This window comes from Xiphophorus maculatus, chromosome 9, assembly GCF_002775205.1.
Source record: "Xiphophorus maculatus strain JP 163 A chromosome 9, X_maculatus-5.0-male, whole genome shotgun sequence".
NCBI lineage: Eukaryota > Metazoa > Chordata > Actinopteri > Cyprinodontiformes > Poeciliidae > Xiphophorus > Xiphophorus maculatus.
Genome location: NC_036451.1, coordinates 20011870 through 20039329, shown reverse-complemented (window position 1 = coordinate 20039329; position 27460 = coordinate 20011870). Strand labels below are relative to the sequence as shown.

General features: G+C 38.2%; 1 protein-coding gene across 1 annotated transcript; it reads left to right on the top strand.

The window, feature by feature from the left end:
* Nucleotides 1-168: 168 nt before the first annotated feature.
* Nucleotides 169-27215, top strand: cilp2 (cartilage intermediate layer protein 2). The gene is made up of 9 exons (XM_014471296.2): nucleotides 169-779; nucleotides 8099-8173; nucleotides 9817-10086; nucleotides 10233-10415; nucleotides 10862-11017; nucleotides 12662-12979; nucleotides 13327-13435; nucleotides 14261-14418; nucleotides 19484-27215. Exons 1-9 carry the CDS (start codon nucleotides 716-718, stop codon nucleotides 21895-21897), a joined length of 3747 nt encoding a protein of 1248 aa, XP_014326782.1. The 5' UTR covers nucleotides 169-715; the 3' UTR covers nucleotides 21898-27215.
* Nucleotides 27216-27460: the final 245 nt, after the last annotated feature.

The window sequence follows — 27460 nt, the reverse complement described above, 5'->3', positions numbered from 1 at the left end:
GTAACCACAGATGGACATTGAAATTTGTACATTTAAATGCAATTAAAAAAAAGCAAGATGAGATCATATTAAGCATAGATTATTTAATTTTTTTTTTGGATGTGCTCATTTTAGAGAATGCTTCACTGTTTGACAAGATGGAGACAGAAACCAGAATAGAAGTTTAAAGAAGGAAACAGACACGTGCACACACCTGTTCGCAGGACAAATATAACAACTCTGTTGCAAAGGAGGCTCGAACCCACAAGCAATAAAAGAGCAAATACCTAAATTAAGCTGCAGTTGAGTCAGAAAGATGAAATATGAGATATGGATTTGAACAAAGAGGAAAGCAACCTCTTAGTTTTTGGCAACTCCAGCCACTCAAACGCCCACTGACTGCGTTCATCTTTCTCCTCTCTCCCCCTAGCAGGCCCTTGTCGTTTCTTTTTTTCTTCTGGACAATGATATGGGGGACCCAGATGTTAAATTCCACTAACCAATGGTAAAGAGAGAGGGGCTGGATTGGTGTGCACTCCTGATGCCCCTTCTTTTAAAAAGCTCCTGTCTCCAACCCACATGAGGAGGAGACACGGCGAGACTCTGCAGGACCGGCAGCATCACCCACACCTGAGGATCTGAAGCCCACTTACCCTGACCAAGTGCTGCAGAACCAGTTGTTCGCTTCGTCTTCATCTTGTATCCATGCCGACTCCGTGATCACACCATCAGCACAATGTTGGAATTAACTAAGCTGCCACTACTGCTCTCTTTTCTGGCCTCAGTGGCTCTAGGTCAAGGTAAGAGAAGACTGATTTAACTTTCATTTTGTATTTATCATCACTGTAAGTTAAAAGATGAAGAAACTTAAAATAAGACAACGCTGGGCTGCAGGAAAAAACAAACAAATTCTGGGTTAAACATTTTTCATCTCCTTGTCATGTCTCATAATAAACAACAACAACCGGTTTACGGCATCACTCACATGTGTGGACCAACTCAAAGCAACTGTGGAGGCTTTTCCGGCTTAACGACATTCCCTTGAGGATGTCAGGGCAGGACTGCTTCAGAAAAAGTGTCTGGAGGACGATGAGATAAACTTTGTGTGTGTGCGCGTGGGCGGGTGTGTGTTCCAGATTGAAATGCTGTGGGGACACACTGTGAACCTGTAAACTAATACATTAAGAATTAAAAGCATCAAACATGTTCATGTAAACAAATCAAGAGCAAAGCTTGTCCAATTAAGAGAGTTTAGATATTTGGATAGGTAATGGCTGTGGAGACCTGCAGGGAAATTTGTGAAAGTTATTTACAGTCTTTCAGAAAGACAGTATTGGACTCTGTGGTTACATTCATTACTCTCCTCATTGGCCCTTAATTGCTCGTGTGAAAACAAAAGCTGGTTTCAACCCCAGTGCGATTAGCAACATGTGGGGATGAATGAGGGGATCAGTAAAACTTTCTCTGAGGTTTAACTCACAGTAAAAAAAAAAAAGCAAACAAAAAAGGCAAGCTTTAGTTTATAACACATTTCAGCAACAAGACAATTCAAAGTACTTTACACCATAAAAATGTAATAGAGTAACCAATTATGAAACAAGCAGTAAACATTGCATTACATGGCCCAAACAAACAGCTGTTGCATCATGCTTTTTTTCTTACCATCCCAAAAATCAAATCTCAGCTCTGTCCCGTTCACTTGTTCATAATAAAGCGTACGATCATGTGGGATATGACATGCAGTCATAAATGTTGAAGAAAAACAATTGTGTGGAAAAATAGACAAAATGTCACCAAACTTTATGTTTTGATACCTACCTGTTTTGCAACTAGGGGTACATTCAGCTCACCAAATGGGACAAAACTCGATGCTGGGTTCACAAAAACAGTAAGAGAGATTAATTTAACAAGATGCGAGGAAGTAATAATGCAATCACTTAGCAATGCTCCTATGCAGATTTGACAAAGCAACTTTTTGTGGTGTTGGTGGTTGTCATATTTGAAAGCCAAAAAGCATTGCAATTTGCATAGAATAATGGTTACATAAATCCTAAACTGTATTTTGAAGAATCTCCATTCAGTGTAGAATCATTCAGTTCAACTTCGATCAGTCGAAATACTTTGGATTTAAACTAGGGTTGATCGGATGTGGTCCGAATTTATTTAAAAAAAACGTCTAAAACCTATAGGAAGCTCTGAAGCAGAGACCAACTTCTTGTTGTAAGATATCAAACGTTGTTCTCACGGTGATTGCAAATTATTTATGTCTTCTCTGTCTTTATGTATCTTTGTCTGTTTCTGCCAAATGTTGGGTCATATCCAATGCCTTTGCTGTCAATCAGCTCACCAAAGTATTTATTAACTGACTCTGTGAAGACAACAGGTCAAACTGAGAATAATTGCCTACTCTCTAACTCCAAATGAAAGTCTGTCAAACGTAAGGATACAGTTTCTCACATTCATTTCCAGGTCTCATAAAAATAGCTTGAGCTTACTTTACCAGGCCAAGTCACATGATGGCAGCAACCCGATAATGTTGCCATCATGATAAGGCTTCACATTGTGGCGTTGTGACCTCGTGCCTAAACACATCTTTACATCACTTCCTGTTGTTGTTCCACTTTTTCCCAATCTTTGGTCCAGCTTGAGCATCTGGCCATTACAATGACCACCTAACACATGAACATCATAAGTGCTCGCCCCTGAATTTCACCTCCTGTTGCTTTGAAAACTCACTGCTCTTCCCAAGTGTCACTTTCTATCCACCTTCCATCTGTTTTCCATTATTATTATTTTTTTAAGTGAAGGCGCTGGCAGTTCATAAAGGCAATCGAGTGTGAATAGACCATAATAGTCTCCACATCTTGTGGGACTTTCAGGCCTCTGAGTCGTAAATGTCTGGCAGAGGGGTTTGTGCCATATACTGATGAGTAAATCACAAGACCAGCCGACAGAGAAAGAAGATTTATAAATGGTTGTTCACATTGATCTTGACTGAGCAGAACACTCTGACCCTAAAATGGATAATAAACTTTTACGTTTTATGCCACGCTTCTTTAGCGGTACATCCCCACATCTTGTGAGAAGGTGGTGCGTCTTGGCCTTATTTCACTCTCGAATGCTGCGCAGCCAGGCCATCCCCAAAGACATAAACCCGGTCACCTTGGAAACAAGGTGCAATGATCACATAGCAAGTGGCCCTTTTTTTTTTTTACACCTGCTGGCTTCGTACTTTCCTAAATGAGAAAATGGAATAAAGGAAAGGAGGGCAGGTAAAATGGCTTTAGCATTCTGTTTTCCAACTTTGCTGAAGCGGCCAACTTGCCGACCATTTTATGCCTCCGTTCTGTGCGCTCAATCTACTGCTGCAGCATTGACTTCGCAGAACGTCTCCATCTGTCTATTCGTCTTCATCTGCTCTCCTCTTGTTGCTAATCTGTCTCTGCTTCAGGTATTTCTCACAAATACTTTCCCCACCTTTTTTCTCTTCTTTTTCCTCACTCCATCAAATTCTGGCCTTCACCTTTCTCTACTTATTCCTCCGTCCTACTCCATCAAACACTATCCTGGCTTTGTTCTCTGTCACTCTCTCCATCCACCCTAAATCCTTGGAGATTTATGGCCCATTTTTTCCATTTAAAGGTGGCAGCTGTTGCTGAATGCCCACCGTATTAGAGGAGTGCTCTGGAACTACCACCCCTTCACATGAATCTTCCAGTCCTCTCTTCTCTCCACATAACTTTAGGCAGACACCAGGGCTACTTCTCCAGATGCTGACCACTGTCTGTTCCAAACACGAAGCCGTCTGGCCAGATGAACTAAATGACTGAGACAAGGACGTCAGTGGATCAAAGAAATATAAATAAATTCACATTAATCCCAAACTGGGTCTGGCCCAAGCACCAGCCTGATGGTGTTTTACAAACAGCCTTCTACTTTTACCATTTGAAATATTAACAAAAATATTAACTGAGACTGACCTGATATGACCTGATATGGGCAGCTGGGGAGTTAGCATGGTGTTGAATAACTATGCCTTCTGATATAATTTCTGTATTTTTATAATCTGTTTTTGTGATTACTTACAGTGAATTTAAAAACTCATCGCTTTGTCTCTAATGGGAAAAACGTTTACGATTGCTCAAAAATGCACATGTGCCGTTTCTCTGGTAGGAATGTTTGATTGTCACTCTTCCATGTCCTTCTGTGGTGTGAACAGGATGTTATTTGGTTTTGGTAACTGTCTAGTTGCGGCGATAAGACTCAGGAAATTGAAACTACTGCTTTTCTAACTTAATGCAAATGCTAGCTGTGCTACAATGCTGGAAATTCAGTTGGTTTCAGCTGTATTTCTATTTCTACCTTCCTCTTTAATTGTGCTATGCCAACTTAATTTATGTTATGTACATATTTATCTCTCTCTCCATATAAAATACCTTATTTGTGCTTTTACTGTTAAATAGCCTTGTTCTTTGTCCTTTCTCTGTCACATGAGAGAGTTGGGGCCCCTGGCATTCCTCTTTTCTCTGTGCAACTGCATAAACAACTCTCATATGAAAACATAAACAGAGCATTGCATGCACAGGCTCACACAGACAAATCACTCTCAAGTCGAACATAAAACACTTTTGTACAAACAGATTCACCAAGTAGGATTTTTTTTCAGTTCGAGAGTAGTTATTTTTTTAATCTTCTCCATCATGTAGGGATTTTTTAGTATTACAAACAGAATCCAGACCACCTATTTAGGCCTTGTCTGTCTGCCAACATACATCTGGCAAAGACATACCTTCCCAATATGAGTGAAAACATTCTGGGTGCAATTTTAAAAAGTCTTTCATTTTCTCTCTTTGGGAGTCTTTTTTTTTCTTTCTTCTTTTTTCTTTCAACATAATACAAACACTGGAAACTCCCTTTCACAAAATGAATGAAAGCAAATCTTCAGAAAGTCACAGGTGATTACTAATAGAAGATGTGCCTATGTCCAGCCAAGCTGTAAACCCCAATGATGTATAGTTAGTTAAAAACAACAATAGGCTCTGTGGCTCAAGATGAATCCGCACTTAGAAGAAATCCAGTTACTAAAACTGATGTTTGGTGTTTTGTAGCCAGCCTTCTGTCACCAACGGAACCTGAAGCAAGCTTACAGTATTGGTGTATCTTGTTACCTAGTTGATGTTTGCTTAGGGTCATTCCTAAGTTTAGGCCACTTGAAGTACTTTAAGTGAACATACCAAATGTCACTGTAAAATAACCACGATTGTTTGTTGGTCATCTTTCATTTCCATAATCAATATTTGTCCCTAATCCAAAAAAAAGTGAAATAAATGCAGCACGGATCTTTTATTACGAAAGACACTTTTTGTAATGTCTTCAAACACCACTACAAAAAGTGGCATTTGAAGACATTTTGAATATGTTCCTAATGTAAAATAAATGTATAATATCCTAAAAACACAAATGAAAAAGGACAAACAAGATATACTTCAGCGGTGAGGCACCTCAAAATGTCATTTTCTAAAGGCTCCGACATACTTCATAGATGTCCATGAGTACGTTTACGAGAGCGTACCATAGCAAAAAGCTTGACTGGAAACAATGTTTTCATCAAACTGTTGCGTGTGCAACACCGAGCTGATAAAGTTGAGAATCTGTGCCATCTTGTGGATGAAATAGAGTCCAATTCTGAAGGGTGTCTGACTGAAGAAATTAGAACAAAAATTTGCAAGATATATCAATCAGAGAACAAAAGGACTTTCAGAGAAGGAAGAATACTTAGTATTTTTACTTAATAACTCAGACACTGAGTAAGGAAGGGTCACTGTGTTGAGCTAAGTCGAATTGTGGAAAATGAAGGAATTTGTCACGAGAAATATAGGAAACCAGTAGGCTTGACCGTGAAATCTTAACCATCTGTGGACAGTGCACGCGGGTTCCATGTAGAATCTGCACGGCTCACAAAATATGCACAGGACACCCGAGTATGTGTGAACCTGAAGCAGCAAATAGGAAATCATAAATTGTAACATTTCTCCTTGGGGGTTTGAAAAACATGTGTTACTTGCTTCTTGGTGAGGTTAATTCACTCACATACCAGCCACATGAAGCAGTAGCCCTGCAAAAGCCCATGGCCTTTAAAAAGTGTTAATATGTCAGTCAAAAGCACAAAGATCCCAGTGCACTGGGCCAGATTATATACCTGCCATAAGTGAGGCCAGCACTCCAACATTTGCCTTTCTGCTGCACCTAATCTGTGTTCCCTCTCTTAACTTCCCTAAAACTATCAGACACCTTGTAAAACCAGAAGACTTGTTTTGGTGTTTGGTTTTCAATGTGAAACATCTTGAAACGATAATCAGGGGCCAAGAACTTGGCCGTAAATTAACTTGGAGTTGGTGTGAGGGGGAGTAGCGCTGTTATGTAACAAGCCAAAATGCTTCTTTAGAATTTCTTGGAAACAAGTCTGCGTGCGGAGTTGAAAGGATCATTAATGGCCGCAGGTCCGGGTCTCCGAGCTAAGAAGCTAAGTGAAAAGTTGTTTATGTATTCTAAGCTACAGTATCGCAGAGGGAAGAAAATGTGTCATGCATTCTGCAAGCACTTGTTAAATCAGTGAAGACCAATACATAGTGTTGATCATCAGCGAGCATGTGTGTAGGAATGCAATAGCGACATACAAATCACTGCAGAAAAAGAATGATGGGGAAAGTATTTGATTCCACCCACTGAACTCAATCTGCAGGCAGCAGACACAGCTGCTGAACACATCAATCTGAAGGCATTTCATTGTGGTTCTCAAGTCAACCCAGTAGTTCAGAGACACAAAGCCATATGGAAAGCGTACACTGGCTTTTTAAAAGCTAAATAAAAAAAAAATTTAAAAAAAGAGCACCAATGTTGGTCAGCTGGCTGCCCATGCCAACCTAAAAGTGTACATTATGCAATTCCTAACGTCGTTTTAGAAATGTAACTTAAAGGTTTTAATGGTTGAACCAAAAGAGCTGGCACGACAATAAAGAGCTGAAGCATGCAATAAAACCAGAAGGGACATCGATCAATACTAGTTAATGTGCTGGGATTCTCTTCTCATAAACTCAGCAGTGCTTGTGCCTAATACACACACACACCCCCACACCTCCCCCTGCACACACACGCACACGTGTACATGGTGAGAGGCAGCATACGTAACTTTTTGTTTCCGTCACGCACCATGATATATATATATATATTTTTTTTTTTTAGCGGCCCAAATGTAACCCAAAAAAGAAATGTCAAGCAAACAATTGACGTCTTTTGCAACATTAAAAATTAGTGGTGGAGAATAAATGAATCATTGCACATTATGGCATGGAAGAAAATGTCACTGAGTCCCATTTAATAAATCAAAGAGCCAGAAACCTCATATTTCATGTGTTGTTCTTATTTATGACACATCTGCAGCAGGGCATAGAAACAAGACGTTATGAAACAGTGACTCTGAGACGTGTAATAATTGCTGCAGGTATAAATGTATAAACGTAAAAATTAAATGTGTTAATGTTTCTTAAGTTAGTTAATTTGCATAGGTTTTCTAATGAGCTAAGCTAATGAATGGCAAAATATATAACTTTTGGCATCAAAAAGTTTGTTAGACAGCAGGAAAATAATCAGATAACAAAATAACATATTTCCACAGATAAAACATTTTCCAACACAGTTTTTGTTTTTTTTTCAGAACAACTTCCAGTTTGATACATATCTGAGTTACAGTTTTCATATAAAAAAAATCACTGCTATGCTTACTTTGATTTACCCCGGGGTATTTCTGGATGTTCTATCTTTGTTCTTTTATAAACATACATCCATCCATTTTCTAACACCCTTGTCCGTAGTGGGGTCGGGAGGTGCTGGTGTCTATCTCCAGCTAACATTCCGGACGAGAGGCGGGGTCACCCTGGACAGGTCGCCGGTCTGTCGCAGTTTATAAACATACAGAAAACAATAAAGAATTTTAACTAATTAGAGTTCATTTATAGCGGTTACATCTGTTGATGTACAAGGGACCAATGGGACTTTATGACATATTGGGGTATGTTGGGGTATTGATATTAATTTTTTAATTTTTTTACTTTGTGTGCAGGCTTAAGGACCAGGAACCCATCAGACAGGAGCAAAAGAGTGGTTTTCAATACATTCACGGACTCACAAACAACAGGTATTATGGCTGTTTATTAAATAATTTTTTTTGTCATAAAAAATATCTCTAACATCTTCTTGTTTGAGATCTGTAAAGATATTTATGGTTTAGCATGCGACATCTGGGAGCAGACCTTCCCATTTCACTAATGTGAAAATTTACATAAAACTATAAAATTACTTGTACTTTTCACAGGCCTTTTGCAAATCCAAACGCTTTTTACATGCTTCACTTGATGTTCACGACTCCATTACAAGCAGAAAAGTCTAAAAGTCAGCTCAGCACATTTTTAATGGTACTAATTTCCTGTAAAATAAGCAGCCAATGGCTTAAAATCTATGCCCAGAGAACACTTAACCAAATATGTCTTATGAGCAACAACAAACCTACAGTGAGCATGAGAAGAAATGAACAATTGCTCTTTTATTAGGATTCCTCCCTGCGTGGGACTGATTGAAGATGACAATAATTGGAAAGAAATCCACTTGCGTCAAACATTAACTTCATGCCTGTATGAAATAACACAAGGCTCTAACAGACATGAAATTTTATCACTATTCATTTCAAATTTAACTAATCCCCAATGTACTGTCATCTTTAAGGACTACAAATTTTTAAACATCTACAAAGAGTTTTCCTTCTTTTCAACATTCCTGTTGTTTTCTTTTGAAAGATCTTTTTAATGGCATAGAATAATTTGTTTAAACTATGTTTATTAGGAAGTGCACTGGTTTTATTCCTTATATTTTCCTTGAACAACCCGTTAGGCTTAACTCTATATTCCACAGCGTAGAAAAACCATTATATACTAAGCCCAAGACAAATTTTGCACAAAAGAAAATAAAATTGTGTTATATTATCAATTTTTTTGTCGTAGTTCTTCTTGTAAATAGTTGTAAATGTTATTGTACTGAATAACCTGATTATGTTTCCTTAAATGTTGTCACACTTATAAAAAAAATGTCTTTGTGGGTTGAGCTGATGAAAAACTTCCCAAATCTAGAGTGAATGGAGTTGCCTGCATGCAGTCTTCATGTCAACCCTACAATCACTTGTGGGATCACCTTAGATATACACGGTTTGTACCAGACTGAACAACACATATACACTGGGTGATTTGAAGCAAACACTGGTGGAAGAACTGGATGCCTTCTCACAGCAGCGGGTGACCAAGCTGTTGACCAGTATGAGAAGAAAGTAGCAAGCTGTTCTGGTTGTTTATTGCTCTATCTTAATCAATCCTTCTTTGAGACATGAATAAATTGTTATACCACAAATGTATCTTCTTTTGTCAAATTCCTACCATTCAATCCACTAAGCAACACAAAACAAGAGTCATTAGCTGAATAACGTGAACAGAATTGGCAGGAAGGATCTGACAAGTTTTACACGGCCCGTACCTCATACTCGACTTTACTGCAACCCTCATATTGATTTTTCTTATGTTTGAAGGGGAACATGCTTTCTAGTGGTTTATGATTTATTCCTAAGAAGGCACTGTTACAATAACAACAACAACAACAACAACAGTAACTGATCAAAAACAAATGCACTTTTGTGTGTGAAGTATTCCTGCTTCTTTAGAGTAGATGGTGCTTTCCTAGCCATTTCTGGCCATTTCAAACAGTTGGTTTCTATCAGTTTTCTCTGCATGCCCCCAGGTGTGACTGAGTGGACATCTTGGTTTAACATCGACCATCCTGGTGGGAATGGAGACTACGAGCGCCTGGAAGCAATTCGTTTCTACTACAGAGAGAGGGTTTGTGCTCGGCCCACGGCCATGGAGGCCCGCACCACAGACTGGGTGGCAGCTGCAGACACTGGTGAAGTGGTCCACTCCAGTTTGGAGAAGGGCTTCTGGTGCATCAACAAAGAACAGCCGTACGGTCGAGTCTGTTCCAACTATCATGTTCGCTTTCAGTGTCCTCCAGGTAGTCCTGATAAGAGCAGCCTGTTGCGGCACAAGCTGTCACTTAAACATGTGATGTTATTGTGCACTAGTTTGTCATATAACTGGCCTTTTCTAGTACAGAAACTGATGAATGATTTGAAATCCTAAGATCTCTTGTGTGTGCAGTGCAGAGCTACTGGACCGACTGGAGTGAGTGGGGTCCCTGCTCCACCACGGTTTGCAATGACGTGGGAATCCAAGTTCGGCAGAGGAAATGTGTGAGCGCTCAGCCTATGCCACTTTTGTTCGTACCAGCATGTATAGGACACCATGCGGAGAGGAGGGAGTGCTCCACTCCACCATGCGCAGGTCGGTCAACTGTGACGAGAATTATCCTTACACCTGGCTAAAATTACTGAGCAATGTTTAGATACCAAAATGGATTTGGGTTTTGGATTTAGTCTGAAATGAGACTGTATGATTCATCTGCAGGTTAAACCTTAACACTGTCAATGCAGCATATTGTTGTTCCCTTTATTTTTAACATTCTGACATCCAAAAGTGCTTTTAAATGCTCTGTTGACTATCCCTTTTGAGTGGTATGCTCCTAAAAAGCTGACAGACTTTACTTCAAGTAAATCATCCATGATATTAATACTTCAACTGTAGCTATAATCAGCTTAATGCTCAAGATACAACAGATTGAAGTGAAGTGTTTTCAGCCAGCAAACACCAATGAATGACTGACAAAAGTACTGAAAAGATTTACTGAAAATAAAGTACCACAAATCCCTCTAATCGCCCTTTTCTTATAGCCAAGTGGAGTCCTTGGAGTCCCTGGGGGAGTTGTTCAGTAACTTGTGGTGGAGGTCGCAGGACAAGGAGAAGAACTTGTGTGAGAACCTCAGAGATGGTGCAGTGTCCAGGACGACCTGCTGAGGTCCAGAAATGTGGAAGAAGTCGATGTCCTAGTAAGCTCAGACTTTTTTAGATATTGTGTAAAATGTCTTTACACAGTTTTATGTTAAAAGTTCACTTTCAAACAGCAAAAAAGCATCAAAATCTCTACAATTTTGTTATGTTTTTAAAGTCAAACAACACAGTTCAACTCTGAAATTGAGATAAAAATTGACTTTTTATAATATCTATCAATCAATCAATCAATCAATCAATCAATCAATCAATCAATCAATCAATCAATCAATCAATCAATCAATCAATCAATCAGTCCTATTTGTTTAGACACAATAGTGGTCCATAAGGGTTAGGGTTAGGGGCTAACCCTAAAGCAAGAAACAGACAAAATAAAGAATAAAGTATTATCATGTCATTCCAAGAGGGAAAAACCTCCGTGAGGCTAATTATGTAATATTCACATTTCAAATAAGTTCATTTCTTATAAAAGTATTTTGGAAACCTTATGTAATTGACAATTTGTTTGACTTACAAAATTATATTTGAGTAATAGGAGCTGGGCATGTTTTTAACAGGAATGAAAAGGATAACAAATGATTTTCTGGGTTTGGTTAAGTTACCCAACTGTTGCTAAAATGCAACAGCTGTTGCCAGGAGTCAAGAAATTGGACGAAACAACAGCAGCAGACTGTCTGATAATAATATATATATATTTACAGTTGTTAATCAGGAGCACACTGACTCTGTTGTTATTAAAGCCATGGAACCTTGTTGTGGTGACTGACATGCCAGCACTTCATTCAGGTCGAGCACAACAATCGACACTGTGTACAAGTCCAGAAAATACTGCAGGCCCTTTCTCCAAAAAGTAGTCAGGAGTTTTTGCTAGTTAGGAGAAATGAAGCTCGTTTGTTGTGGCAACGTTTTGCACAAATAATATTTTTTTCATCCACTTGGCAGATTGCAACTTTTCCTCTGAAATCCTCCCACTTAAAACCAAACCATTTCCAGGCCCACATCTTGCAACAAGCTCCAAACAATATGCTGCTATGATGACTGCAAAGCTGCTTATTTTTAATAAAGTCGTTAAGCTGAGGTGCACCTGACCATGTGAAATATAAACCAAGTTGCTATAAAGTAAAAATAAGAATTTTGATATGACTGACAGTTCATTACTATAAACAAATGTTAATGTGGTATTGACAAATATGCATAACATCATCACATTTTAGATTTTTACTCAAAAGAGGTTGACAATATACAATCATAATTAACTAGTTTGGCTATGTTATTGAATAACCAAAGCATTTCTAATTGTAGTTTTAAATTTCTATCGCCCTTATAAGAGTGATGGATGGTCCTCTATTAGCGTCCATGCCATGACTGTATGTGTTTTTCATAATTAAAAAAAATTTCCATTGAAGCAAACTTGCTTTTTTTTGGAATTAAGGGAAACGTCAAAGAACTTTCTTTCAGCCAGCTGACCGGCACTATGTAGCAACAGCTGCAATAAGGACTCTGCTGCATTCCTCTCTCATTAGAATGACTTTAAGACATAGAAACAATATTATGGAAGATGATATTACTAACCATAAACCATAATATTTTAACACTGTGATTCCAAATGTTTTGCATTTCTATTCTTCAGCATATTTTTCACACTTTACGTACTGTATGTCTTAATGGGTTTATTACAACAGCCACATGCAAGCTGAAGTGCTCCGAAGGCCAACCCAGTGAGGACTGCAGCATTTGTGTGTGTCAAGGCCACATGCTGTTCGGAGACATCCAAACTGTGACCGGAGTCCCTGTGGCAGGGGCCAGCGTGGCTCTGACCAGCCACCCTAAAGTGATCCGGACTCTTACAGACGTGAAAGGGCAGTTCACACTATCAGGAGTCTGCTCCTCCGGCTCCACCTCCATTGCCATCAACAAAGAGAAGTTTGTGCCAGTGGTCGTCTCCACTTCCAGTAACGCTACAGGGATTTCCTGGCTACGGGCTGTCCTCACGTCAGCTGGTGAGTGCCAGTAGATGGAGTAGATAGATTTGATTAGGTGTTGACGGATAGCCATGAGAAAACATTTCCTGATGCTGATTGTTTTTATTGGGCAAATCCTACTTTCAGACAAATAAAATACCACGAAGTCAAGCCCAGACCACCTATATAGTTGGGAAGAAACCCGATAATGTTAGAACTGTGCTGCTTTGAGACTGTAATTCCCTTAACAACAAGTTTTTAAAAGCCCAGAGACCAATGTGAGGACAAAGTGCCTGTCGGGCTGAGTTTTAAGAGCTCTGTAAGCTTCTGTCTCACCATGCACAGAAAACAGGTGTATAAGATTTGTGCTTTTACACCTTCCACAGAAAAGCCATACGTTGTGAAGCACCCAGAAGACAAAGTGCGTTACGAGGGAGGAAGGGCGCTGTTGTGCTGCTCGGCTACAGGATCACCAGCTCCAGACAAATACTACTGGTAAGAAGAACAGCAGTTTTATGCAGTAATACACACAATGGCATGTTAAGGGTGAGAGGAACGGGTCTTTTTTCAAAGTAAAAATACACTGAAAGGGGAATTTTTAAAAAAATGACATGCTTCATAATAGTTAAAGGAGACTAAAAATACAGAATTAAATGTTAAATGGTCTGAATTTATATTACATTCATCATGCTTTTCTGAACATACCAACCATTCAGCGTGTTTTTAACTTGTCATGTTCATCCAATCTCTCTCACACATCAATACAGAGATCAGGTTTAAATTCCTTGCCAATGGGTACATCTACATGTGTTAGGGAGAAGCTGGAACTGAACCTGCAACTTCCAGATTGCAAAAAGTCTACTCTTCCAACTGAGTCACAATCACCACAGTGTAAATGTACATGCAAAGTAATTGTAAAGATTTTAAGAAACAATTCTGAGTTTAAATTATTTCAGTTTAACAGCCGATGTGCCGATAGATTTCTCTTCCTGGTCCAGAAGAAGCATTAACAAATAAAAATGCTAAAATTTAACCAGAGTTGAGCATTACATTTGCAAATGAATGTGCTTGGTTAACATTTTCATTTCATTGGATATGGTCACATACAACAGGACTGAATTTATTTGGATTAAAGTAAAGTTTTAGGCCAGCCAGACTTGTAGTAAGAATCATTAATAAAAACTTACAAAACATGTAGCCTTCACCTCCAATAAGAATTGTATGTGCTGACTTAAGGAGCTTTATTAAGAAATCAAAATCTAAATAAACTAAAGTAATCTGTGTCCTTTGTATCTCTACATTTCTATAAAAATAAACCAGGTACCACAATGGGACGTTGCTGGATAAGAACATGTATAAGTATGGAAACGACCTTGTGCTACGAGACCTAAAGCTAGAGCAGTCCGGGGACTACTACTGCAAAACCAGCAACGCTGCAGGCAGCATCAAGTCGTCTCCAGCTCACCTTACTGTGATTGGTATGTACAGACTTAAGGAGAACATAAAACATAAAACCTCGTATCACAATAAAAACGTCTTTCTTCTAAATGCAAATATAGATTCATGCTGCTTTTTATTCTTTTCAATGTTTCTTTTTAATCAATGAAATCACTGATGTCGAAGCTGACCAACAGTGTTGATTTTCGTAAGCAAGCAACACACAGCATTTTCCGCCAAAAGCAACACTTTGTTTTTGCTTGCAGGTAAAGCAGATTTATCATATATGCAACATTGTTTTTGCAGTAAGAAGCCAATTTCTCGTACATTGCATTTCCTCTTTATCAGCTCCAAAGGAAAACATTTTGACATGATGATGGCGAGATGCTAGGTGGGATTATGACTCAGGATGACTCTTATCCTGGTGCATTTGACAGTGACGTATTGAATTTTCCACAGGCTCAAGTAAAACCACTGACAGAAACCAAACAACCACAAATAATTTGACTGTATAAAAAACAGCCGCTGCTAAAATTGAATACACCCTTTGAGAGGAATGCCAGACCTGGGCTACATTCAAGTCATCCATGAGGCATGTTGATGCATTAAGAAGAATCATACAAAACCACAGTGCTCACAAACCCCAGGAAAGAGAGAGTCACCTCACACCAAGTGGAAAAAGCAAAAGAAAGTAAAAATAGCAGGAAAATCTAACTGAGCTAAGGGATTAAGTTTTATTTTGTTTACATTTGTTTGAAATACAGTCGTCTCATGATGGATTTTTTTTTTTTATCGTTTGAAGTGGCTCTAGGTGCAGAAAACCCCAGACGGCAGTTTTTCCTCCAACATGCAGTGCATAAACTAAACTCTACATGTTCCTCTCTCAATCAAGAAACAAAATGTTGCCACATCAAGGAGGGAGAACTACAGTGCCCTCTTTGCCCCCTTGTATATTATACTATTCTTTTTAATTTTTGTTTCACATTTTATACAGTCAAGCAAGTTTTATACCAGACAGTGGTAACCTAAATAAATCAAAAAGAGTGATTTTAAAAAGATGATTTCATTTAAGAAAGCCAAAAAAATGATGTATATGAAACACAAATTACCCCTTAAACCAATTTATTTTTTGACCTACTAATTCTATGTGCTACTCTTTAAGACGATACCTGCTATCAAACATTTCTAACAACAGGCATTAAGTGTTGCGCTGGTGTGGAGGAATTTTAGCTCACACTTGCCACATTGAAGGGTTTTCAAGTAGCAACCTGTTTACTGTCCTTCCACATCTCAATTAGATAGAAGTCTGGACATTTTACCAAGTCAGTCCAGAACTATAATTTGACTCTTTTTGAGTTATTCAAAGGTGGTTTTCAATTCAACTCATAATATTTATTCCAAAGGGAAATTATATGTTGTTGTAACTCATATCATCCAAGTATCTTCAAATAGTGGTTGGATGGTGACGTTGTGGGCAGAAAAGATCTCCAGTAGCAGTCAGTCTTGCAACAAATCTGAAGAGGCTTTTAACTGAATGGTAAATTGCCTGTACTTGTATAGCAATTTATCAAATCCAGAGGACTCCAAAGCCTCTTCACACACTGATGGTGGCAAGCTACTAGTTTGCAACCACAGCTGTCCTGGAGCAGTTTGACAGAAACAATACTACCACACACTAGCTCCATCAGTGACCACCACTGGCAGGCAAGACAGGCGAAGTGTCTCGCCAAGAATACAACAAAGGAGATGGATGGAACAGCAACTCAAATCAGCAAACCACCGATTATGGGATGAACTTCTAACACCGTCACCACCATTGCACCAGAAGGCTGTTGCTGTATGATAGTTCAGTTTCCAGGCAGTAGATAATATTCCATAGTGAAATGTCCTGGATGATACCATCAGTTGTTGGCAAGCACTACTAATCCACCTCATTTGCTTTTGCCACTTCTCTTTAAATATTTGTCTGGCCGAATGGTTAGAAAGCCGAGTAAAGAGGCGTTGGAGTCGAGGATATGATCCTTTCCCATAATGATTGTTGGAAGAGACGGTTTTAGCTTCCCACTCAAAGCCTCTTTTCTAACTTGTCTGGGATTTGGGTTAGGAGTTCAAGTATTATTTGGGCTTTTGAGATGCTAATCAGCTGCTCTCAGTTGTAAAAACAATATGTTGTAGCCACAGCTATGCATCATAGCAACTGTCTGGAAGTTTAAAAAATGCAAAAAATCTTTCCAGCTGCACAGTATCCAATTGCAAAGGGAATAATTGCCCAGACATTCAATGCTTGAACGAAAGAAATTATGAACAAAGGCCTCTAACAGGACATATCAGTAATGTAATGTAACAGAGTTAATGTAACAGAGCTATTCCAACATGATGCCACCATTAACATAAAATATTCTTCATTTATTTATTGTGTATTTAAAAATCTCCACATTTTCAGGTTTCTATTTAATTAAAATTTTATTTTATCTGTAGGTACTTTATTTGTATGCAGTTGTTTATGTTGTTTTTAGATACATGTTTTACTCAATGGGGTATTTTTTGATACTTTACTGCTGTAATAAGAGAATTTCCTCACTGTGGGATTAATAAAGGACTATTTTATTAGCAAAGCAATCCAAGATCTAAGCTCTAGATTGTGATGTTTGCATTTCTATAACTCAATTCTAGAGCTTTCTAATTTGATTTATATCATTGTTATCGCAACTACATAACAGAGACCCACATGAGCTTTAGTCTGTGACCTGATGACTAGACATTTCCCTTCTGGATTGTCTTCTGCAGAGCAGAACTGATTGTTCTTTTAATAATGGAAGATCACTAAGGTTGTGAAACACAAAAGCAACCCTAAGACATCATTCTACTACCAACATGTCTGACAGTTTCATGTTCTTTGGGTTCTTTTTAGTAAACAATGGTTTCAGGGGGCATGCTGTGGTGGTGCAGGGGGTTAGCACGCCCCACCTTTGGAGGACTTAGTCCTCGACGCGGACGTCGCGGGTTAGACTCCCGGTCCCGGCAACCTTTGCCGCATGTCTTCCCCCCTCTCCTCGCCCTCTTTCCTGTCTGCCTACTGTCGCAAAAAATACGAGCCACTAGAGCCGCAAAAACTCTTCGGAGAAAAACAAACAAACAAACAATGGTTTCAGTATTAGAGCGCTCCAGAATGCAGATTTTTAAGTTTTGTTTTTTAATCAGATCTGTTTCTTATTGTTGAATCAAGAATACTAACCTTAACTAAGGCTGGAAAGGAGTTTTATGGTCTTCAAAGACCTTTGGTGACCTTTTGGATGAGTCGTTGATGAGCTCTTGGAGTAGTTTTGGTGTGCCAACCATTCCTGAGAAGGTTCACCACTGCCCCACATTTTCCCCATTTGTCAGCAATGGTTCTCACAGTGGTTCACTACAGTCCCAAAATCTTAGAAATTACTTTGTAACTTACTTTGGACTTGTAGATATCAACCTCTTTTTTTTCTAATTTGTTCTTGTGTTTGCTTTATCATATATTTTACTTGACTTCATGCTGTCAAACAAGTTCTGTTAAAGTGAATTCTTAAATCTTCACTTTAGAGTAGTTATGCCTTGGTTGGATTTGTGAAATTAAATCAAAGAATGTGGTAAATCATAATTAATTTGTGATTATACAAGAGAACTGATGACTTTCTCATGCAGGGTTTAGTTTTCCCTTGAAAAATGAAAAGAGGAATTTGAAAAACTGCTTTGTATTTACTCCATGACAAGAAACATTCAAGTGTGACAAAAAAAGTTAAAACAGTTCAAATCTAAGAGGGAGCAAATACATTTTTACAGCACTGTAGATAGAGCCTATTCTCCATGGTTCTTGTTAGGTAAGGCACAAGACAGAGCAATTTCCCTCAGGCAACAAATAAATCCCTGCAGCCTAAAGTTCATTGTCACAGGAGACTCCAGCATGCGAGAAGAATAACATCTCCACCTCAGAGGAGAAGTACATGTACTAGTCTTGAGATAAATAATTTGTTTTTGTGTTTACATTTTTAATTTGAACACTAATAAACTATCTTAATCGTAATCGGAGCTGGCTCAAGACATAAGTGAACTAAACTGCTAAAACCTCAAAAAACATTTGAGGCCCACATGAATCCTTGAATTTTAGATTTTAAAAAAATGTTATTTGTTCATTAGGAATGAGAATTCTATTTTATTTGATTTGATTTGCTGGCTTCAAGTTAAATATTTAAATTTTTTTACAATGTATATTAAAATTTAAAGTAACTGATTATTTTCCAAACAGTAATGTTCATTTAGTTTATTGTTATTTTAACATGGTTATAAGTTGTTGCCACAAGTCTTATCTTTCTTGTGTTGCAGCTCAGTTTTTTCACAAATACATTTCATTAAATAATAACTAATTATTTGTGATTGCTTTTAAGCTCAGCTAATTCAGCTTGGCCTCCTCCCCCAAATCCACCAGATCTTTATTGAAACAATGTTGTTGGTGGTGAAGTTCTTAATATGAAAAGGGACCCCGAATTAAATTCAGCATACATAATTAGTTAGACAGGTCTCATATTAGGAAAAGCAGCAGAAATGCAGCACTTACATAATCATATACCAAAGGAAGCTTATCTTGTCTTGTTACATCCACCAATTATTTGGAAATTGAGGGGTACCTAACAAGAGGATGGTTGAATTTCAGGATATCAAGTGCAGTAATTATATTTCAAGTATCTAGCTAAACAATTACTGCTTTAAAAAAAAAAATTCAATTTAAATGATCTGTAAATACATGTTCACTTCATGTGTAATAATAATCTAACCCATGCTTCACTCTCCTAGTTAGACACGTTGATGCCAATTTTTCTGTGTGTGCTCTACAGAATAGGTTATGTGACTTTCTTTGCAGTTTGAATAATCAATATGAATGTAAACATGTCCATTAATTTTATTTTACCATATTAGGTTTAATATATGATTCCAAACAGAACGTCTGTCAGATGCTAGCAAATGAAGAAACTGAAACCACTGTAATTGTAGCATTCTTCTCTATAACATTTGAGTTGTGAGGATTGCATCTCAATATTGTGCCACACATCTTAACGCTGGATATAATCTGATTCACAGCTAACGGATCACCAGCATGCAATGCCACTCCTGAAATGCACCTCATCAGATTACCAATGGACTGCGTTCAACCTGGCACTCACTCCAAGTACTACAATGCTGGTCGATGCTCTCACAACAAATGCCCGGGATCCCTCGACTTCGACATGCGGTGCAGAGACGGAGCTGGATTCTGCTGTGGTGTCCAGGAAATGGAGAGTCGAAACATTGACTGTGGTACCTACAAACTCCCCATACGAGCGGTGAAACAGTGCAGCTGTCAGAGGTGTGTGCAACCTACCGTGCTGGTTCGTGGCCGAGTTGTGGCAGCTGACAATGATGAGCCTCTGCGATTTGGGCATATTTATATTGGTAAAGATAGAGTAGGCACCACAGGATACCAGGGAGGGTTTACATTACAAATTACTCCAGATACACAAAGATTGGTGGTAAATTTTGTTGATCCTACTCAAACGTACATTGACACTCCAAAGGTGTTCATTTTTGACAAGAAAAGTGGCTCCATCTATCATAATGTGAAAGTGATGAGAAAGCAAACACCAGTTGATATAAATCCAGGAGAGACCAATTTTATAGACCTTGGGGAAATTAAAGGGGAAGATCCAATAGGGCAACTGGTCATTCCACCCCACTCCTTCCTTAAAGACAACGGAGAAATCTATGAGGGGACAGTGAAAGCCAGCGTCACATTTATTGATCCAAGAAACATAACGACAGCAGCAGCAGCCCCTGGTGACCTCAACTTTGTGGATGAAGAGGGTGACATGCTGCCATTAAGGACCTACGGCATGTTTTCAGTTGACTTTAGAGATGAGACCAGCAAGGAGGTTCTTGGGACAGGGGCAGTCCAAGTTCTCCTTGACACGCAGCATGTTAAAATGCAAGAGCACATTCCCACAATGAAGCTGTGGTCTTTAAACCCAGATACTGGTGTCTGGGAGGAGGAGAGTGATTTCTCCTACAGCACAACTACTGGTGGTCATGGACGAAGCAAGCGTGAGGAGCGCACCTTTCTAATAGGCAACATGGAGATTAGAGAACGTAGGCTCTTCAATTTAGATGTGCCTGAAAACAGGCGCTGTTATGTTAAAGTGCGTGCCTACATGAGTGAAAAGTTCCTTCCTTCAGAACAATTGGAGGGAGTTGTTATCAGTTTGATAAACTTGGAGCCCAAACCTGGTTATTCATCTAATCCTAGGGCATGGGGTCGGTTTGACAGTGTCTTAACCGGACCCAACGGGGCTTGTTTGCCTGCTTTTTGTGATGCCATGAGACCGGACGCTTACACTGCTTATGTCACAGCCATACTAGGTGGAGAGGAGCTGGAAGCAGCTCCGTCTTCCCCTAAGATGAATCCAAACATCATTGGAGTTTCCCAACCTTATCTAGATAAGTTAGACTACCAGCGTTCTGATCATGAGGATCCAGCTCTGAAGAAAACTGCATTCAGAATTAATTTGGCAAAGCCTAACCAGAACAATTTTGATGAGACAAATGGACCAATATATCCTTATCAGAATTTATTAGCATGTGAAAATGCTCCTGTGGACGCAAACCATTTCAGATTTTTCAGAGTGGAAAAGGACAAGTATGAATACAATGTTGTTCCTTTTGAGGAGAATGACTTGACGACCTGGACGGGAGACTACCTCTCTTGGTGGCCTAACCCCCAGGAGTTTAGAGCATGCTTCATCAAAGTCAAGATTCACGGCCAGAAGGAAGTGATGGTCCGGTCAAGGAATCTGGGAGGAACACATCAAGAGACGAGGGGCAAACTTTATGGTATTAGAGACATTCGCAGTACTCGTGACATGCGAGAGGCAAACACCTCAGCTGCATGTGTTGAGTTCAAATGTAGTGGCATGTTGTTTGATCAAGCGGAGGTGGACAGATCACTCATATCGTTGATTCCACAAGGTAGTTGTCGAAGGATTAGTACCAATGGCCTTCTACAGGAATATCTCATTAAACATCCACCAGTTGCTCAAAACAACGAATCGCATGCATTCACCATGTTAGCCCCCGTTGATCCATTAGGACACAACTATGGCATCTACACAGTCACAGACCAGAATCCCAGAGTTGCCAAAGAGATCGCCATTGGCCGTTGCTTTGATGGCACCTCCGATGGTTTCTCAAGAGAGATGAAGTCAGACTTTGGTGTGGCACTGACCTTTAGCTGTCCAGAGAAAAAAATTAACAGAGAAAGCCTCTTCCAGCGTCTGCAGACCAATCCGGGTCAAACATTGTCTCAGATGGCAAGGGACATGAGGGAAATGGAGGGTCTGCAGGTGCAGAGATCATCAACCCAGGTCGTGGCTTTTCCTTCAGAGCAGCGGGGAAGGACCCAAAGTCGGCGAGCTAGTTCTGCAACCAGAAGGAGAGCATCCATGCGAGCACAACAGCGCCAATAGATGTGTCATGAAGTAGGTTATCTACAGTATGTTTACCATGATGGTAATGTTGAAATGGTCAATGCCTTCTTTTTTTAATTCCTTGCACACTAGTGAAGACTAATTTGAAGGCCCTACGTCTAGACAGTAACGGTTGCCTGTCTAATCAAAAGTATGACTTCCTGACAGAAAAACAACAAAAACAAATTAAAAGACTGAGACATATGGGCAAAATCTAGTGTAGATCATTTGTCTTATAGTAACTTGAATGCTTTGGTTTTGTTAAATTTGTTTCATTTCTCTTATAAAAGGTAATTATCACTTGACTCTTCATGACTTAGTGCCTTGTATTTATTTTTTTTTGCCTATGTTCTAATTTTATGAATGAATATGCAATATTAACAGTGGACCTAAGAGCTTTTTATGGGGTGCATATGTGGGATTTTATTTCACAGACATCTTTCAATGCTTAATCTAAAACCAAACTTTCAAACATAAATACTTCAGTAAACCAAAGTACTTCCTAACTGTAAGCTGCCAATGCACTCATACTTTCAAGATCCAACATAAGGTCTTTGCTGACAGATACTGGGCCTGTTTTCCACAAATTTGTAAACTCTTTCCACCAACAGAAGGTCAGTTCAAATCAGTGTGGTATGGCATGCCAAGATGAGTAAGAAGGATCATTTTAGACATACTCAATAATGTTTCACCAAAAGTAATTCAGCCAAATGTTTGTCCCCACCTACTTCAAATGTGCCAGACCACAGTTGTCACTTAGACAAACATGCATGTCATTAGAGGCAATTCATGAAAGGAACATAAATTATTGCTAAAGTATGAAATAATTTCCTATGCACATTCCAGATAAACATACAAACAAACTAAATATAATCTAAACAATGAATTTGTATTTCTTTCCTCTTGCAGTAAAAGACTTAAACAAGTTTTGCATGGTCTTTGATTTGTTGCTGGGGTTTTTGAGCTATCCTAATGTTTGAAGTGTGATAGTGATAATGAAACATCAAAACTGGAAAAATTCACCATGTTTTAAATTACAGCACACTGTGTTGAGTTAGTAGGTAAATGAAACCACTCCAAGAGTATGATTAAAAGTTAATGAATCCTTAAGAAAACTCATATGAAATAACGACATAAAGAAGGATAGAATAATTAAATAAGACACAATATTTTGTTTATTCAGTTTTTTTTTCAGCTTTGAATCTGAGTATTTTTCTTACAGCTTTCTTCTATCAACAGTTTGAGAACAGTAAAAACTCAATATTAAAGGTTTTTCATTGTAATTAATTGTCTGTTTTCTTAAAAGGAATAACTAAATTACATTGAAAAATGTTGTGAACCAACTGATCGGCAAGCCAAATCAAATTAAAATGTGCTAACGGTAGTATAGCTTTAAAAGACTCTTAGTACTAGGAGCAACATGTGACTTTTCTGGAGATCAGTGCTGTCAAAAATTTAAATATGGTTCTGCAAATAAAGGTTTTTCCAGAGGTTAATAGAAAGGGTTCAAATAAACGTTAACATACTATTCTTTAATAGATAGATGCCCAACTTTTTTCTAAACTGATCCTCCTTTTAGTTGTGTTTTATCCTTTCAGATATGGCTATTCCACTTGCCGGCAGAAATAAATTATTGAACCTGCCAGGGATATGGATACTTTTGGGCTTAACTTTTCATTGTATGAATGTTATTATATTTCAAGATGTAATGAGACTGGAACTTGGTATCAACACATGCATTTTCCTATGTGACTGTGATCAGTATCAGGGACAAAAAAATTGAATATTCATATAAACAAGTGACAAAATAGTTTTATAGTTACAGAGCAATTGTTTGTGGTTCACAGAAAATAGCTCTGAACTGCAGCTCAGTCCTGGAGGCCAGGGATTTCTTCAATTGAGCTTCTTGAAGGATACATTAGCTTTAAAATAACTAGCTTAATAGCAAGTAGTGTGTCTGTACAGCTTGGCAAAACTTGCATTATATGTTTTTCACATAAATTATGATGTTTTAATTTTAGTCTTTTTGAATTTGCCAATATGTTCATACTCAGCTTATGTTGTTTTGTCCACTTGAATCTCTTGCTTTTTTTGCATCAGAGTTTCATTTCATTGGTAAGGCTCACGATTCTCAGTAGACCATTTCTTTGTTTAAGTAGCACATTGCATTGCTGAAACAAAACAAAACAAAAAATTCACATTGGTCATGGTGTAAGTGAATACCGTGAAAAACAAACACTTTTGGAGGCTTTGGGCATGGAAGCTTTTTGACAAATATCTTTTTAACTTGAAGTCATTATTAGTCTTAAAACTACGTGGAAATACAAGCCCAGAACTTGTTTATCATTAGTCTAGCCTTTTGTAAGCCCATGGGATAATCTATTCAAGCTGAACTAATTTGCATCCAAATAGAAATGGGAGCACCATTGCCCTTGGGGAAACAGGAAGAAGTCGACAAGTAAATACAGGCTTAATGTTAATTAGAAACTAGGACTGGCCTGAAGGTCTAGTGACACGGTTGTAGTTTTGCAAACATCAAAACAGGGCAATTTTCTGCAAACTAACTCAAACTCTACTTTATTATCAACAAAACGCTGGGCCCGAGTATTATTATAAATGAGTACACCATGCAAGTGCTAACCAGCACACTAAGCATTTGTTTGTTGTCAGTTTTGGTATCACATTTAAACATGCTCTGCAACAGAGTGATATAAAATGTTTTGAAAATGGGCTATAAAGAGTCTATCTAAATTACAACCATATAAACCTACAGATACATTTGGCAGCACTTTACAGATAGCCCTCGTTTCCAGAACTGCACTCACAGTGACAGTCTGGGGCATCTTCGCCATTATCACCACTCTCACTAACCACAAACCTGTTTGCAGAAACATGTTAAGACTTCCAGATGAAGACAAAAATCTCCCAGCTCCAGATGCTCGGTTCGCCCAGTAACAAAGATGATAATTGAATCCATGTGTCAAAAGAGATAAGTCTTCTAATGCAGTGGTGTGTCAGGTCAGTTGAGGCCACTCAACAGATGTACTGCAAATAAAGGAAATGTCAAACTTTAGACTTCAAAAAAAAAAATAGAAGTGAGATTATCTCCTGATGGATTCAATCATTTCGTTCTTTTATTGAAAAGGGGAATGTGGTCTTTGGTCTCACTGTCTGTCACTTAAAGGATCCTGATTTTGAAAAAGTGGTTGCAGCTGAAGAATGCAGCTGCTTTTTTTTTCTGAAAAAGCTTTGAAAAGAGAATTTGCTTTGTCAAAAGATATTATCCTGGAAAAAGCCAACTGTCTTCTCCAGGTCCCTATTTAAACAAGTTTAAGGGACCTTTTCAATGTTTGTCTTTAATGGCGTGAAAATGTTTCAAATGAATAAAGTGAGCCTGTTCACACTAACTTGGATATTTTGCAAAACGAACTCACACGTGTGTTGCGCTTACATATCTCATCCACAGCTGCAGAATTTTGTCTAAAAATATACATATATTTTTTTAGCAATACACTAGTTTTTGGGATGGACTTGACACCCAACTTTTTGCCATTCTACTACAAAAAAATAAATGTTTTTAAACTTTTAAAAGAAATATATTATTTTGATCGAGTCAGACTGTGCCGCAGCAGTCGACTTTTTTACATTCGTATTCTACAATTACTGGTCAACCAAAAATATTTCATAAGTTGCTATTCAACTCATATTTTGAGCATCTGAAAGAAACCAACTCAAGGTCCTTTCTGACAGACATTGAGCCTGCTTCCCACAAATTGGGAAACTCTTTCCACTGAAGATAAGCTAAAGAAAACTATGGTATTTCATGCCAACATGGGATAATTTTAGACACACCTTATAATGGTTTTTCCAACAGTGATTTAACTGTCCATCTCCACTTACTTAAAATTTTCAAGACCACAGTAGTAACTTAGACAAGCATGGATCTCATTTGTAGCATAAAGCATTTGAAGCAATCAGTCTGGTGGACAATGTAGGGAGGGAGCCAAAGATTAAGATGAAAGTAATCAAAGATGTCAACAAACAATAGGAACAATTATTTTCCTGTTGTTTATTGAGAAGGGTATATATATTTTTAAGTTTTATTTTTAAATGGAATGCATATAAAAATGGACATGTTTTTGTTCATGTTGCTGTCACATTGTCTTTCTACCTTGAGAGATGCATATCTCACTTTCAAATCAAAGATGTGATGATTTGGGAATAACTTAAAAACACATTTTAAAGATTCTAATTATGAAAAATTGGTTCATAAGAGAAAGAGAGATCAATTTCCAAACTTCTAACATAACATTAATTTACAACATAAGAGAAAATTCAAGTGTTTACTCTGCCACTAGTGTATGAAAAAGCTATCAAAGTGAAATGGGTGCATTGTGTTGGTGGAGATATGAGGCGTCATGTATATCTCAGTTAATACCTGAAGATTTGCGTTAGCTATGGCATTTAGACATGTTTGGAATATCATTCAATGCTTTTAGCATTTCCAGGTGCTAATGTTGTGTTTCCTCTGCTAAGCCAAACTGCCATGTTTAGGCAACATATAACTTTTTTTTTTGTCTTTTTCTGTGAAAGTAAACTTCTTACTTTAGTTTATATAGCAAAATATCTTGATTTAGTTTACCCTGCAAAGCCACTTGACCAGTGGGACATATTGTACTGTATTTGCTTCATTAAGTTCACAACTTATGCAGAACAGAAACTGGGCTGCACTTGACAAGGAACTAAGTATGCTTCTAGGAACACGCAAATAATCTATTTTTAAAGAAAATGCTTTCCTTATTTGGGTCTGGTTTCATGAGACCCTCTGGTTCAACCCAGACATAACAAAATAGGGTTTCCAATTAAAAAAAAAAAAACACAGTCTCATGAGAATTATCAGTGAAAAGGAAAACGACCATGTTTCTTCTCTGTTGGTTATGTATTCCTTTAAGTTTTAAAGCAGAAATCCTAAAAGTTTGAATCAAGAATTTCTCAGCAAGTATGAGCAGATTCAACTAATTTCCTCCTTGCATAGCACAGGTGGTCTCAGTGAGATCATAATTTATTTAGAAGATAAATCAGGAGCCCTTTCTTCAGTAAATGAGGCTAAATGTTTGTTGGTCACAGGGCCCTGGGCTTGGCATAGAAGAAAACATAAATAAACCACTGAAATCTTGACAGCACTCTGTATTGTATAATTGATGCATGATAATGCTGACTGCTTTGTTTATTTCTGACCTACATTTTAGTGTGTAAATTGTGTCTTGTATTGAATCTATAATTAAAGTATGAAACTGTAAATAAAGGTGTAAAATGACTAATGTTTGTCTGAAGGAAGCATTCATTACTAGATGTAAATTACACCCTGGTTGGGTCACCAATCTGACACAGAATCAACACCAAATACACTTTCACACCAACTAACTTAACATGCTAGCTTTGGGAAAGTGGTAGAGAGCAGGAGGAACCGGATAAAACCATGAGAACGTCTGAAGTCTAAAACGAAAAGGCCAGAGACAAAATCTGCACCAGATACTGTCTAGGTCTAAATTATGTCCCTCAC

Bases quoted from the DNA above. Each gene is read 5' to 3' on its own strand.
- cilp2 (XM_014471296.2), top strand. From the start codon at position 716: ATGTTGGAATTAACTAAGCTGCCACTACTGCTCTCTTTTCTGGCCTCA. The intron at 780-8,098 runs GTAAGAGAAGAC...CTTTGTGTGCAG, and splicing joins CTCAGTGGCTCTAGGTCAAG to GCTTAAGGACCAGGAACCCA. The intron at 13,436-14,260 runs GTAAGAAGAACA...AAAATAAACCAG, and splicing joins GCTCCAGACAAATACTACTG to GTACCACAATGGGACGTTGC.